This window comes from Mytilus californianus, unplaced genomic scaffold (genome assembly GCF_021869535.1).
Source record: "Mytilus californianus isolate M0D057914Y unplaced genomic scaffold, xbMytCali1.0.p SCAF_7, whole genome shotgun sequence".
NCBI classification, from domain to species: domain Eukaryota; kingdom Metazoa; phylum Mollusca; class Bivalvia; order Mytilida; family Mytilidae; genus Mytilus; species Mytilus californianus.
Window position 1 is genome coordinate 18,912,929 of NW_026262723.1, and position 14,808 is coordinate 18,927,736.

Sequence of the window (14,808 nt, forward strand, 5' to 3'; positions counted from 1 at the left end):
GTGGCTGACAAAATAACCATGTTGTCCTATTAGCATGATTAGTATGGAAATAATTCATAACTGCCTTGAATTATTTCTTAAATGTTATTTTTTGCGACATTGAACTGTGACATACATGTATCGGGAAAAGATGCATTTTTCAACTGATTTTAAGCATTATCTCGAAATTGAATACATGGACCCCTCTTTTTATAAATAACATTTGGCTTGATTATGTAAAAAGATTATTTGTACGAATTTTAATGAACAAATCACCGATGAATTTTTTTAAAATTAAATAAATATACAGCAAAAAATGTCATTTTTTTCTCTAAAATCATGAAAACTTAATAAATAAAAGAAGAATGTGTTTGAGTACACAAATGCACAAAAATTTGCATGAGGCAAACTTAAGTTAAGAGTGCGGAAACAAAAATAGGACAGACGGAAAGATGAACAGATGGACTGACAGTCAAGGGTAACACTTAACGCCCGCGTTGCTTACGGCGGGACATGAAAATGAATTCAGGGTATACTTATGAAAAGATGATACTCTTAATGTTTTAACAAAAATCAGCTGTGTTTATCTTTTGAAACGAAAAAGGTAGGTTTGACTGTCCAAAGGACAGAAATGTCCAAGAAACCGAAATTTTGAGTAAATGTCTAAATATTTCACCTCATTTTCCTCTAAAAGAAGCACAAAAAGGTATATCTCTTATTACATATTTGAATTCACTAGGTGAAAAATAGCTTGTATGCAAATTTTTGTCAAAAATTCACCGCGGGATTGAAACTGTATTGTATGCCCTTGAGAGCATCATTAACATGTTTTTTTTATCTAATTTATTAGGATTCTTTTTTTTCCATCATTTTTCTCAAACAATATGCTGTTGTATTTCATGTAAAATATAAAACAGGTTGTAGTGATGTTTCTGATGATCGATTATAATGGAAAATCAGTTGGTTAAAGGGGCATTTGCTGTCAAATTCATGTTCACCAATTTGTCCTAAATTCACATATTTGATTTATAGCATATTAAAACCTATATCCAAATTATAAAAAAAAGTCTAAAATAAACAATTTACGATGCATGAACTCAATCATATGTATCAGATTAATAAAAATATGCTGCATTTCCAGTGTATTTTAGTCTAGATGCCATCTAATAAACCATCTAGGCAACTTCCGAAGACTGCCGATGGTCATATAACCCGATAAAACATATAGATATAAATAGATAGCAAACACGTGCAATTGGATTTTTCCAGTCCATTTGATTTGATATAATAGGTTAAAACAAGAATGTGTCCATAGTACATGGATGCCTTACTCGCACTATCATTTTCTATGTTCAGTAGACCGTGAAATTGGGGTCAAAACTCTAATTTGGCATCAAAATTAGAAAGATCATATCATAGGGAACATGTGTACTAAGTTTCAAGTTGATTTGACTTCAACTTCATAAAAAACTACCTTGACCAAAAACTTTAACCTGAAGTGGGACAGATGGACGGACAGATGGACGGACCAACGAACGAAGTATATGTAATGTTTTAGCATATTGAAAATGTTTATATTCGTGTTTCTGCAAGCTTTTTAAAAACACAACTGATTGTATTATGGATAGTTGGTTGGCTTGACTTTACCAATAACAGTATAACCAATCATGAGTTGCAAATTTCAACCAGTTGAACAATGTTAATAGCTTTTTCATACATGCTTCTCTAATGGTTTTTAGACGATATGTAGACAAACTTAATCTTATTTTCAATAATCTGTTAAAAGATTGTGATCTTCCTATGTGATGTCTTCAGCCATGATGGCCATTATCATGGAGTATCAATCATCCTATGTGATGTCTTCAGCCATGATGGCCTTTATCATGGAGTATCAATAGGAAAATGTCAGCGAAGCAAGAAAATGTTACCTCATAATTCAGATTTGACCACTGAGAAACAAATTCAGCGAATGTTTTGTTATAAAAAGTATTAAAACTGTTCAGGGAAAAAGTAAATCTGCTGAAATACTATATACATTGTACATGCACTACTTTATAAAAAAATAATGCTTAGTTCAGGAAATACTGTAAGATTTCTACTGATATTTAACTTAAATAAAATAGTGTGATTTTTTACTAAACATTTAAAAAAAAAATTTCTGGATTTTTTTCTTTTTATTTGAGTTGACATGTTCACTATAAACAATCTAATAAAACATACAAACTAAAATCAACTATGCAATGAACTTCACTGATAGTAAATTACCTGTGCTACTTGTTTTTTATTTCTCTTCTTCAGTAAAATATTCTTCCACATAAGAATTTTAAACTGATCCCAAAAAGTTGCCATTTTTTCTGAAAAAGAACCAAAAGAGAAAATTTACCTCTGAATTAAGTTTACCATTATAAACAAATGATCCGAGGATTGTAAGTTTAGTCAGTTATAGGAAAAAAGAGAAAAAAACATGATTTTATATCAAATCAAAGTTCATCAAGCATAGAATGAAGGTCATAGTTACCTTTAAGTTTTTATATTGAAGCCATAAGCATGGTAAGAAATACTATTTGTAACCACAAAAACTTAAAACACGTGAAGATAATGGGATGTTTTTGTTCTCCTACCTTCAGAATAATTAAGAGTGTGACAGCAGGCCACTTGGTATCAGAGAATTAAACTTATACAAATGAAGTGTAATATGTAGGTTGGAGTGACCTATTTCTAAGCGATATATAATAAATATGAATCTGCACACCAATTTATTGGTAGAATTTCAATTTGAATCTGAATACTGAATCTGGACGTCCTGCATGTGATTATGGACATGTTATATCGCAGTATTTAGAAGTTCTTAATTTAAATAAAAATGTATATTTGAAATTTGTCTCCTTTTACACCATACCAGCAATCAAGTTTTTATACTCCCCTTTTAGCTCTGATCATTTAAGTCATCAAGTTCTCTTCAAAGAGAGTTATTAATTCAATGTAAAATTACATTCTATACAACATATTTCACTACTTTTTCAAAATGATTCACCTACAGTATTTCCAAATTCAATCACTTGACTAGACTAAGGATCATTTAAAGCTATCAATACTTGAGTATGACAGCAGATTGTATGTTGACCTCAAGATGTCTTTGGGTTTTATTTTGTTTGTGTTGGGATGTTGTCTACTTGATGTTAATATAAAATTAAAGGATATGGGGTATTAAGCTCATATTTACTTTTTTTACTTAAGTTATAAAGATATTTACCTAGATTATGTAGGGTCAGCTGTTGTTTAATTTAGTGTAAATAAAATCAAGTTATGTTTGGAAATTATATTACCTGGTTGTTGACACTGGTATGTCCTCTGTGTCATGTGTAAATGTTCAATTATTGTTGACACTGGTATGTCCTCTGTGTCATGTGTAATTGTTCAATTATTGTTGACACTGCTATGTCCTCTGTGTCATGTGTAATTGTTCAATAATTGGTCAGTTTTTAATTTAAATATCCATGTTCAACAATAAAACTAGTCTACTCCTGTAAAATAATAAAGTTACATTTATATTGAGTTATATCCATAACCTTGTTTTGATGAAGATGGATAGATCTGTATTTTGGTCATAAACAAGCTTCTGTCCAAATTTCATAAAATTCCATGAACAATGATGAAGGTTTGACAAAGTTATTGATGACTGAAAAACTTTAACCTCAGATTGAATCTGAATGTTAACTGTAAAAAAAATAAGTCCAATTATAAGTAAAATACGGAAAAATGAAAATAAACATTTTCAAAGTTTTGCTCTGGATATTGTATTTTGGTCATAAACAAGCTTTTGTCCAAATTTCATAAAATTCCATGAAGGTTTGACAAAGATATAGATGTCTAAAAAACTTTTAACCACAGACTGAACCTAAATGTTGACGCCGCCAACCCTGACATTGGAATCTAGGATCGCAATGTCTAGCTTTCGCAACATAAATGTCGCAGGCTCGACAAACAAAACGATACTTTTGACAAAAAATATTTAATTTCATGAAAAGTTACTACATGTATCAGATCAAGGGAATTCGAATATTCATTCAAATTATTAATAATGATTTTGTAAATCAGATTTGACAACAATATCGGTTTCGTTCACACAAATTCTGGATTAAATGACAGTGACATACCACTTGAGGATAGGCAGTTTGACATCCGAATTCAACTAACATTAGATTTGAGCTCAGAATAAATATACATGTAGGTGATGACGAAAATGCATATTCTAATCCAGAATATGAGTGTGCATGCTTTTCATTTTCTATTTCTTGAGCAAGAAAACAATGTGCATGTATAAATTTCACTCACGGAATGTGAATTTTATCATTTATTATTTAAATTCAGGACAAGAGCTTGACATATAACTTTGAATCATGGTCATCATTTTTGTCGAGCCTGCGACTTTTTTCGTAAAAGCAAAACATAGCGATCCTACATTCCGTCATCATCATTGTCGGTGGCGACGTCCACAAATATTCACTCTGTGGTTAAAGTTTTTGAAATTTTAATAACTTTCTTAAACTATCCTAGATTTGTACCAAACTTGGACAGAAGCTTGTTTATAATCATAAGATAGTATCAGGAAGAAAATTTTGTAAAAAAAAAATCCTGTTTATCTGTATTTTACTCATATATGGACTTAGTTTTTCTGCCAGTTAACATAACATTCACTCTGTGGTTAAAGTTTTTCAAATTTTAATAACTTTCTTAAACTATCCTAGATTTGTACCAAACTTGGACAGAAGCTTGTTTATAATCATAAGATAGTATCCAGAAGAAAATTTTGTAAAAAAGAAATCCTGTTTATCCGTATTTTACTCATATATGGACTTAGTTTTTCTGCCAGTTAACATAGTTAACATAACATTCACTCAGTGGTTACAGTTTTTCAAATTTTAATAACTTTCTTAAACTATCCTAGATTTGTACCAAACTTGGACAGAAGCTTGTTTATAATCATAAGATAGTATCCAGAAGAAAATTTTGTAAAAAAGAAATCCTGTTTATCCGTATTTTACTCATATATGGACTTAGTTTTTCTGCCAGTTAACATAGTTAACATAACATTCACTCAGTGGTTACAGTTTTTCAAATTTTAATAACTTTCTTAAACTATCCTAGATTTGTACCAAACTTGGACAGAAGCTTGTTTATAATCATAAGATAGTATCAGGAAGAAAATTTTGTAAAAAAAAAATCCTGTTTATCTGTATTTTACTCATATATGGACTTAGTTTTTCTGCCAGTTAACATAACATTCACTCTGTGGTTAAAGTTTTTCAAATTTTAATAACTTTCTTAAACTATCCTAGATTTGTACCAAACTTGGACAGAAGCTTGTTTATAATCATAAGATAGTATCCAGAAGAAAATTTTGTAAAAAAGAAATCCTGTTTATCCGTATTTTACTCATATATGGACTTAGTTTTTCTGCCAGTTAACATAGTTAACATAACATTCACTCAGTGGTTACAGTTTTTCAAATTTTAATAACTTTCTTAAACTATCCTAGATTTGTACCAAACTTGGACAGAAGCTTGTTTATAATCATAAGATAGTATCCAGAAGAAAATTTTGTAAAAAAGAAATCCTGTTTATCCGTATTTTACTCATATGTGGACTTAGTTTTTCTGCCAGTTAACATAACATTCACTCAGTGGTTAAAAGTTTTTCAAATTTTAATAACTTTCTTAAACTATCCTAGATTTGTACCAAACTTGGACAGAAGCTTGTTTATAATCATAAGATAGTATCAGGAAGAAAATTTTGTAAAAAAAAAATCCTGTTTATCTGTATTTTACTCATATATGGACTTAGTTTTTCTGCCAGTTAACATAACATTCACTCTGTGGTTAAAGTTTTTCAAATTTTAATAACTTTCTTAAACTATCCTAGATTTGTACCAAACTTGGACAGAAGCTTGTTTATAATCATAAGATAGTATCCAGAAGAAAATTTTGTAAAAAAGAAATCCTGTTTATCCGTATTTTACTCATATATGGACTTAGTTTTTCTGCCAGTTAACATAGTTAACATAACATTCACTCAGTGGTTACAGTTTTTCAAATTTTAATAACTTTCTTAAACTATCCTAGATTTGTACCAAACTTGGACAGAAGCTTGTTTATAATCATAAGATAGTATCCAGAAGAAAATTTTGTAAAAAAGAAATCCTGTTTATCCGTATTTTACTCATATGTGGACTTAGTTTTTCTGCCAGTTAACATAACATTCACTCAGTGGTTAAAAGTTTTTCAAATTTTAATAACTTTCTTAAACTATCCTCGATTTGTACCACACTTGGACAGAAGCTTGTTTATGATCAAAAGCTAGTATCTAGAAGGAAATTTTGTAAAAATTTATTTCCTGTTTTTCCGTATATTACTTATAAATGGACTTAGTTTTATTCCAGTTAACATTACGTACAGTCTGCAGTTTAAGTTTTTAAAACATTTATTAGATTCATAAACCTTCTTGGATTTTTACCAAACTTGAACAGAACTTCTTACAATCAAAAGATAGTATCTAGAGGAAAATTTTTAATAATTTTTTCCCCATTTTTGTTGAGCCTGCGACTAACAACAAATGTAGGCGAGACACTGGGTTCCGTACAACCCTTACGAATTTTTTGAGTAACTGTGCATGTTGTATTATAAACTTTTAAAATTATCTAAAAACTATGGATTTTCAACCCCAAGTATAGATTAACTAGCTGTATTTGGCGAAACCTTTAGGAATTTTGGGTCATCGATGCTCTTGAACTTCGTGCTTTATTTTGCCTTTTTAACTTTTTTGTTTAGTGCTTCACTGACGAGTCTTTTGTAGACGAAACAAGTGTCTGGTGGGCAAAGTATTAATCCTAGTATCTGTTTAACCATTTTTAACCCTGATGCATTTTTTGGTCTATTTTTAATTGTTAGTATATAAGAGGTCCTAATGAAGCTGGTGTGTTACTCTGAAGAACAAAATACAAAACCTTCTTACAATGCATTTTCGTCATCACTTATATTTATTCTGGGCTCAAATCTAATGTTCTAATGAATTCGGATGTCAAACTACATATCCTCAAGTGGTATGTCACTGTCATTTAATCCAGAATTTGTGTGAAAGAAACCGATATTGTTGTCAAATCTGATTTACAAAATCGCAGCATCACAAGTTGCATACCACAGAGTTACACTTCACATGGAAATTGAAACTTTTAAATTTCTCTATATCACCTCTACCATGAGAACAAACAGCCTCAATAGTGAATATAAGAAAAGATGAAAGCATCCACTTCTGGAAACAAAATTTAAAGATATGAAAGATAAAATAAATGCATTTAGATTATAAAGCAAATTGAGTGCTGACATTTATTGAGATTGGTCTGTGCAACTTGCTTTAGACATCCTGTTTGCAGAAACTGGGAATTGCAATAGGATTAGGACATTGTATATTAAGCACCAAAAAAAATGATGTAAACTCCCCACCTTTAAAACAACAACAATTTTTTGGTGACCAGTCAGCGTTGTCATGTTCACATATTGCTTTTCTTTTTTTAAAGAAAGCAACTTTTTTTTTTTCAATCAGATTTCGGATCCAGGATTTTAGGAAAAGGGGCTAAATTGTCTGTTATAGTTAAGATAAGGCTGATTGTAGCAACTGCACCTGGCATATTCAAAATGAAATTACAGTTTTTCTGAACAAAAGTGGAGTGTGCAAACAATGTAAACAATATTCATTTACCAACTTAAATTTCCAATTTTCAATAGTAGCAACAAACTATTTTTTCACTTCCTTTCTGAAAGAATTTTTTTCATTCAAGAAATATAAAAACAAACATCCCCCACAAAAGATCAACAGATGAATGGTTGGTACCTTATTTAATACAAACGCGATGTAAGGATAAAGATAAAATTATTAATTAGTTACATACTCAGAAGATAGCCTTCATAATAGATAAGAAGTATAAATGCATTCACTAAAAGTGTTGTCAGCTAATGTGATCTACCTAAGACTTTGAGTAATTGTGCTCTAAAATAGAATTCCTTGACTCCTAATGAACATGCAGTTCATTATAACAGTATGACAGTAGGATCACATGTCCTGTGCATGCAGTGTTAATAGTATAATAGATTTATTATGTCTCGTCTACCTGAAGTTTTTGTAAACTGCCTACTTTGAAAGGCATTATTACATGTTTACATTCCTGTAGTCAATTATGTATGAAAACATTCAATTTCATTGGTTTTAACCCCCCAGGATGTGCAGGATGTGAAACATCATTAGAGTTTGTGGATATAAATGAATAGATGCAATGTATGAAAATCCATAATCACCATTTTATCCACAGCACAGTCACAAAAAGACAATAAAAACAATAATATTTCCATGTTTGGCAGCTACTCATGTACTGACAAAAAATGACAGAGCTAGGCTCAGTATTGCAAAACAATAGTCTTCATAAAAATCCATCTTTTTAACCCGCAATTTTATTCTAATAACATATCTTTATGATCATGATGATGTCAGATTGGGAATATTTCTCTCTAATTTACTATTGCATTATTTTCCTAATGAAAGCTTACCTTATATCCAGTGTTAGACCAAAAATATCCCCCATTTTTGCCTGCTGCCAAACTTACTCTGAAAACACTGATGACATAACAAATGACATCACTACATTTTTTATTTTGGTTTGTGACAGGTGCCACCATTCATGCCATTTGTCATATTTGTTAAAATAAATGATAAACTAGAGGCTCTAAAGAGCCTGTGTCGCTCACCTTGGTCTATGTGCATATTAAACAAAGGACACACTCACTGATGGATTCATGACAAAATTGTGTTTTGGTGATGGTGATGTGTTTGTAGATCTTACTTTACTGAACATTCTTGCTGCTTACAATTATCTCTAAATATAATGAACTTGGCCCAGTAATTACAGTGGAAAATATTTTGGAAAAATTTACAAAAATTTACAAAATTTATGAAAATTGTAAAAAATTGACTATAAAGGGCAATAACTCCTTAAGGGGTCAATTGACAATTTTGGTCATGTTGACTTACTTGTAGATCTTAATTTGCTGTACATTATTGCTGTTTACAGTTTATCTCTATCTATAATAATATTCAAGATAATAACCAAAAGCTGCAAAATTTTCTTAAAATTACCAATTCAGGGGCAGCAACCCAACAACGTGTTGCCTGATTGGTCTGAAAATTTCAGGGCAGATAGATCTTGACCTGATAAACAATTTACCCCATGTCAGATTTGCTCTAAATGCTTTGGTTTCAGAGATATAAGCCAAAATCTACATTTTACCCCTATGTTCTATTTTTAGCCATGGCGGCCATCTTGGTTGGTTGGCCGGGTCACCGGACACATTTTTTAAACTAGATACCCTAATGATGATTGTGGACAAGTTTGGTTAAATTTGTCTTAGTAGTTTCAGAGGAGAAGATTTTTGTAAAAGATTACAAAAAATTACGAAAAATGGTTAAAAATTGACTATAAAAGGCAATAACTCCTTTAGGGGTCAACTGACCATTTTGGTCAAGTTGACTTATTTGTAGATCTTATTTTGCTGAACATTATTGCTGTTTACAGTTTATCTCTATCTATTATCATATTCAAGATAATAACCAAAAACGGCAAAATTTCCTTAAAATTACCAATTCAGGGGCAGCAACCCAACAACAGGTTGTCTGATTCATCTGAAAATTTCAGGGCAAGTAGTTTCAGAGGAGAAGATTTTTGTAAAAGTTAACGACGACTGACGACGACGAACGACGACAGACGCCAAGTGATGAGAAAAGCTCACTTGGCCCATTGGGCCAGGTGAGCTAAAAAATGGAATAAAAATGGTTGTTTCAACTGAACTGGAGGTATCTACCCTTCTTTTCTAAATGGCTTTTCAATAGCTTTATCCAACAATTGAAATGCCATTTTTTTCAATAAATGGTAAATACGGGGTAAATGGCAAGTTAGGAAATGGTTTGAAAAAATTTACTAATAAAAAATTGAAATTTAATGGACATTTTCGTCATTTAATGGTACTGGTAAATGGTTTTCAATGTTGAAACAATGGGATTTCAATGTTAAAACACCATTTATTTTAGGTAAGGGCACAAGGGGCAGATCCAGCCATTTTTAAAAGGGGGTTCCAACCATATGTCCCCATTCAAAAGCATTGATCGTCAAAAAAAAGGGGGGTTCCAACGCCCAGAACCCCCCATCCAGGATCTGCTACTGGGCATAGTCTGAGAGAAAAATAATAATCTGGAAATCTTTAAGTTGGAAATAAATATATTCCAGCGTTCTCATTAGCCAAAAATAGAAGGGTACTGCACCCTTGGTGCCCTCAGCCACACCCTTCTGCCCCAACACTGTTCCAAAATGCCCTTGTGCAATTTTGGCAATGTATCAACTCTTAATACATTGTATATCTACTAAATCCAAATAATTTAGGTAATGCCCAACAAATATGTAATTATTTGAGACAACCTACATTTGTACCTTTTGAAATTCACTATAATGCTTAGTGTCAGTTGGTATAAGTACTATACAAAAAATAGACTTGCTGTTATAGCATACATGCATCATTAATTTTCACTTGTTATGCATTATGTGTTTTATATAAATTATTTGTCAAGTTCATTGTTGTATATATAGTCATGCAATATGTTGTACAGTTGGATTACGCAATATCATTTATTATATGTGCTTTATCCAATAAAACATTTGATTTGATAAAAAATACCCTTTACATGAATAATTCTGACTGTATCAAAATTACTAGGCCCTTCTCAGAATTAAATGGTCTTCATAATTTATTTTGGTACCTGCTGGATGGGAAAAAGGATCTTAAAAATCCAGGAAAATTTTGTTTGAAATTTTAATGTATTTAATTATTGTGTATCTACATGTAGGTCTTGCCATGCATTTAAACTTTTCCAGGGGCACATGTTTGTCTGTACTTGAGTAAATGCTCTGATGAACCTTATTTTCTGCCTAAATAAATTGCTTCTCTGAGCGCAGCTGGATACGACCGCAGAGGTCCATCCCTGAACAGTTGGGGCAAAAATGGACACAATATTCGTGCTTGATACAGGTCTGAATTTGGATTGAAATTAAATGTTTGACACATAATAGGTTTCTGACACAGAAAAAAAAAAATTACCCCACTTTTTTTTTGCTTTTGTGCAATACAATATGCTGTTGCGAATTGACCCCCACCAAAAATAAAATTCATGTGCACCCCCCCCCCCCCCCCCCCCTTTTTTTCACCCCACCCCTTTTTTTTTTTACAAAAAGAAAATAATATTTGAAGAAATTTTCTTTTCAATTTCTGAAATCTGTAATTAGAAAAAAAAAATGTTTCCCCCCCAATTTCTTTTTAACAACCCCACCCCCCCCCCCCCGACCCCCCCCCCCCCACCCCCCATTTTTTTCACCTTTTCACCTCCCCCCTCCCCTTTTTCCAAAAAAAAAAATCTTTCCCTCAAGATATGGTCATTATCTCAATTCAAATTTCCAATGGAGTTTGCAACCATAATTACCCATTTAAATACATCATAAAAGTCTTAAAATAGAAAATGACATACATAATCATGTCTAAAAATAATATATCTTTAATCAGCATTTTTATTAGTAACTTCTAAAAATAGATTGACAGCTAATCACCTCAAGACAATACAAAGTTTCTTTATAATTTAAAAGCAGTGTGAAGGAGGTAATCCAAATTTAACATTGTACTTAAAAGTGATTGTCCATTAACAAGAAAACCCTTGTTTTTCACCCTTTTTTGCCCCTAATTCCTAAACGGTTTGAGCCATTACCCCCTCAAAGCCAATTCTAACCATCCCTTTGTGATATGGAAACTTGTACAGTTTCATCACGAGTTGGTTGACCGTTATGGAATAACTGTTTCACAGATGATATCGGATATGTTCCTTATGTCGAAACTACAATACCCTTCAATTTTCATGAATTTGACCTACCGAATTAGACTATTTACCGGATTTGTAATAACATAAGCAACACGAAGGGTGCCACATGTGGAGCAGGATCTTCTTACCCTTCTGGAGCACCTGAGATCACGCCCAGTTTTTTGTTGGGGTTCGTGTTGCTTAGTCTTTAGTTCTTTAGTTTTCTATGTTGTGTCATCTGTACTATTATTTGTCTGTTTGGCTTTTTATTTTTGGCCATGGCGTTGTCAGTTTGTTTTCAATCTATGAGTTTGACTGTCCCTCTGGAATCTTTCGTCCCTCTTTTCAGTGAGATCCATACACCGTTCCACAAGTTATTGTCTGAAAACTAGAAAAATGCTTATTTGGGCTCCTTTTTTGGCACCTAATTCCTAAACTGTTAGGACCATAACCCCCAAAATCAATCCCATCCTTCCTTTTGTGGTTATAAACCTTGTATTTAAATTTCATAGATTTCTATTAACTAATACTAAAGTTATTGTCCGGAAACCAAGTGTCTTCGGACAATGACGACGACGTGATATATAACTCATTAACTGTAAATAATCACATTACTTGTACGTTTCATTATGATACGTTATTTTGATTGGCTAACAGCAACCTCACGTCATTCTGAAATTAATCTTCATTTCATAATGAAATGTAACATTCATGATGATACGAGCTTCCACAATATATTGCACAGGTACATGTGTAAATAAAATAAAAACTTGATAGAAATCGTGTTTTCATGATAGAAGAAAAAAAATGTTATTATAAGTATTGAATGCTTCTTTTAGTAATTTTATAGGGTTGTAAAAGCGTTGACCATGCGCACATTTTTAGAATGAAGCGCTTCCGCGCTTCATACAATATGTACCTCGGTCAACACTTTTACACCCCAATAAATTTACAAAAAGAAGCATTCAATTTTTAGATGCATATATGGTCAAATTACATGTATATGTTTTCGTACGTCATATGAATTCGTACTATGCGTGCTTTTTCAATGGAAATTGTGACGTCACAATGCGTTCTTAAGGTTCATCAAAAGGAATTGAAAAATATGGCCATGTTTACACCACAAAATCTATGAGTACAGACAAACTGATGCATATAGGAAAGTTTTAAGGCATGGCAGGACCTAGATATATATAATAAAAAATATAAATAGTACATGTTTCAGAAAATTAATAACTTACCTGGATTTTGATGTGCATTTTTTTTCCAATCTGCAGAAGATAACAAAATAAGGGGAGCTTCTCAAACCTCTTTCCCAACTTAAGTTTATTTTGGCACCTTCTGCAGGAATGAAAAAAATGAATAGCAAGATCCAGAAAAGTTTATGCTTTTCTGAAACATAAAATGCATTTAAAATACAATTATCTAGTTCCTGCCATGCCTTAAAACTTTTACAGGTGCACAGGTTTGTCTGAATCCGGGTCTGTTCGCCCTGATTCATGTTCACCCTAGTACCTGTTCGACCTAATACCTGTTTATCTAGGGTCCATTTGCCCTGATTTTTTTTTTTTTTATTGTTGTCTAGTTGCATAATGTATATTATTTGAACAGAGTATGTTAAAGTTTGTTGAAAAATTATTTGTATTGCTGCAACCAAATAATTATTTTCCTTTGATTTGCATAGTAGAATACTGGATAAATGTATTTATCTTTATTGATATTTGTTAACAATTTTATCATTCTAGTCAGTCAATTTACGCAGTATAATAGTAAATGAATTTATAAATCCTTTTCGTGTTTTACAATTTGTACATCATTGTTTTTACTCATTCCAAGCTGACTAGTTATCAAAACAAAATGTTGTTTTTATAATTAATCCATCAAAGACAATTATTTCAACAATCAGTGAGAATTATTATTACGAACAATTAATGCTACAAAACTAACCAGAGACATATAATACACTTGTATTATATGTCTCTGAACTAACCAAACGCACCATCAGTTTTAAATATTTCCATGTGTTTTCGTGAATTTCAAGAATTTATACCATATAAATATCTGAATAAGTTTATTAAATTTTAATACCCTTAATATTAATATTTTTTAATAAAAGTATGGAGAACGAACCCAGGGCGAACAGACTCTATGGGCGAACGAACTCAGGGTGAACGGACCCAGGGCGAACATTGATCAGGGCAAACGGACCTGATACCGGTTTGTCTGTACTCGAAGAGTAAAATTTGTGGTGTAAATACAGCCATATTAGCCAAAAGGTTATGATGAACCTTATAATAGCACGAAAACCCATAATACGAGGATACTTACTCTAGTATTCCCATCAGCATAAACTAAACTCATGACATGTATCCAGACTTTTATAAATGAAGAAGCTAGGGAAAATCCTAATAGTAAACACACATGTGATGAGATGTGTTTCAAAATACCCACTTCCACAGTACAAATACAAATATAACCCAGCCCATGTGACGTCACAAATGTAAACAAAGATGCAAACGAGCGATTAATTGTATGTTACACTGAAGAAAAAAAACTCATTTTGCAAACTTTTGGCGAAAGTGAGTGCATCCGGCCCTACATGTTTTTTTTTTTTAACATTGCATTGGTTTAAGTAGTCTGACTGCATGGTTACAGTTTTTGACCTTTATCACAAGGGAGGTAATCAAAAGTTCCCGCGAAAAATTGATTTCAGTTTTTGACCCAATCTCCCATGAGAGAGAGAAAGGACCGATTACTCTGCATGGGAGATTGTTTTTGACCAGCTTTACAACAAGGATTTATTTAGTTATTTACTATTTACTATATAAATCCTTGTTAACATTAAGGGAACATTGAGTGGACTGGGGCATACTATATTGTTAGTATAAT

At 31.9% G+C, this 14,808-nt stretch overlaps 1 protein-coding gene across 1 annotated transcript in view; it reads right to left on the bottom strand.

The window, feature by feature from the left end:
- LOC127709898 (cholesterol transporter ABCA5-like) overlaps positions 1-14,562 on the bottom strand; it is a 62,833-nt gene extending 48,271 nt beyond the window's left edge. The window contains exons 1-3 of the mRNA XM_052215582.1: positions 14,248-14,562; positions 3,306-3,503; positions 2,245-2,333 (exon numbers count right to left, since the gene is read on the bottom strand). Of these exons, the coding sequence (XP_052071542.1) occupies positions 2,245-2,333; positions 3,306-3,339 (123 nt within the window). The 5' untranslated portion in view covers positions 3,340-3,503; positions 14,248-14,562. The remainder of the gene's footprint in view (positions 1-2,244; positions 2,334-3,305; positions 3,504-14,247) is intronic.
- Between the last annotated feature and the right edge of the window lie 246 nt (positions 14,563-14,808).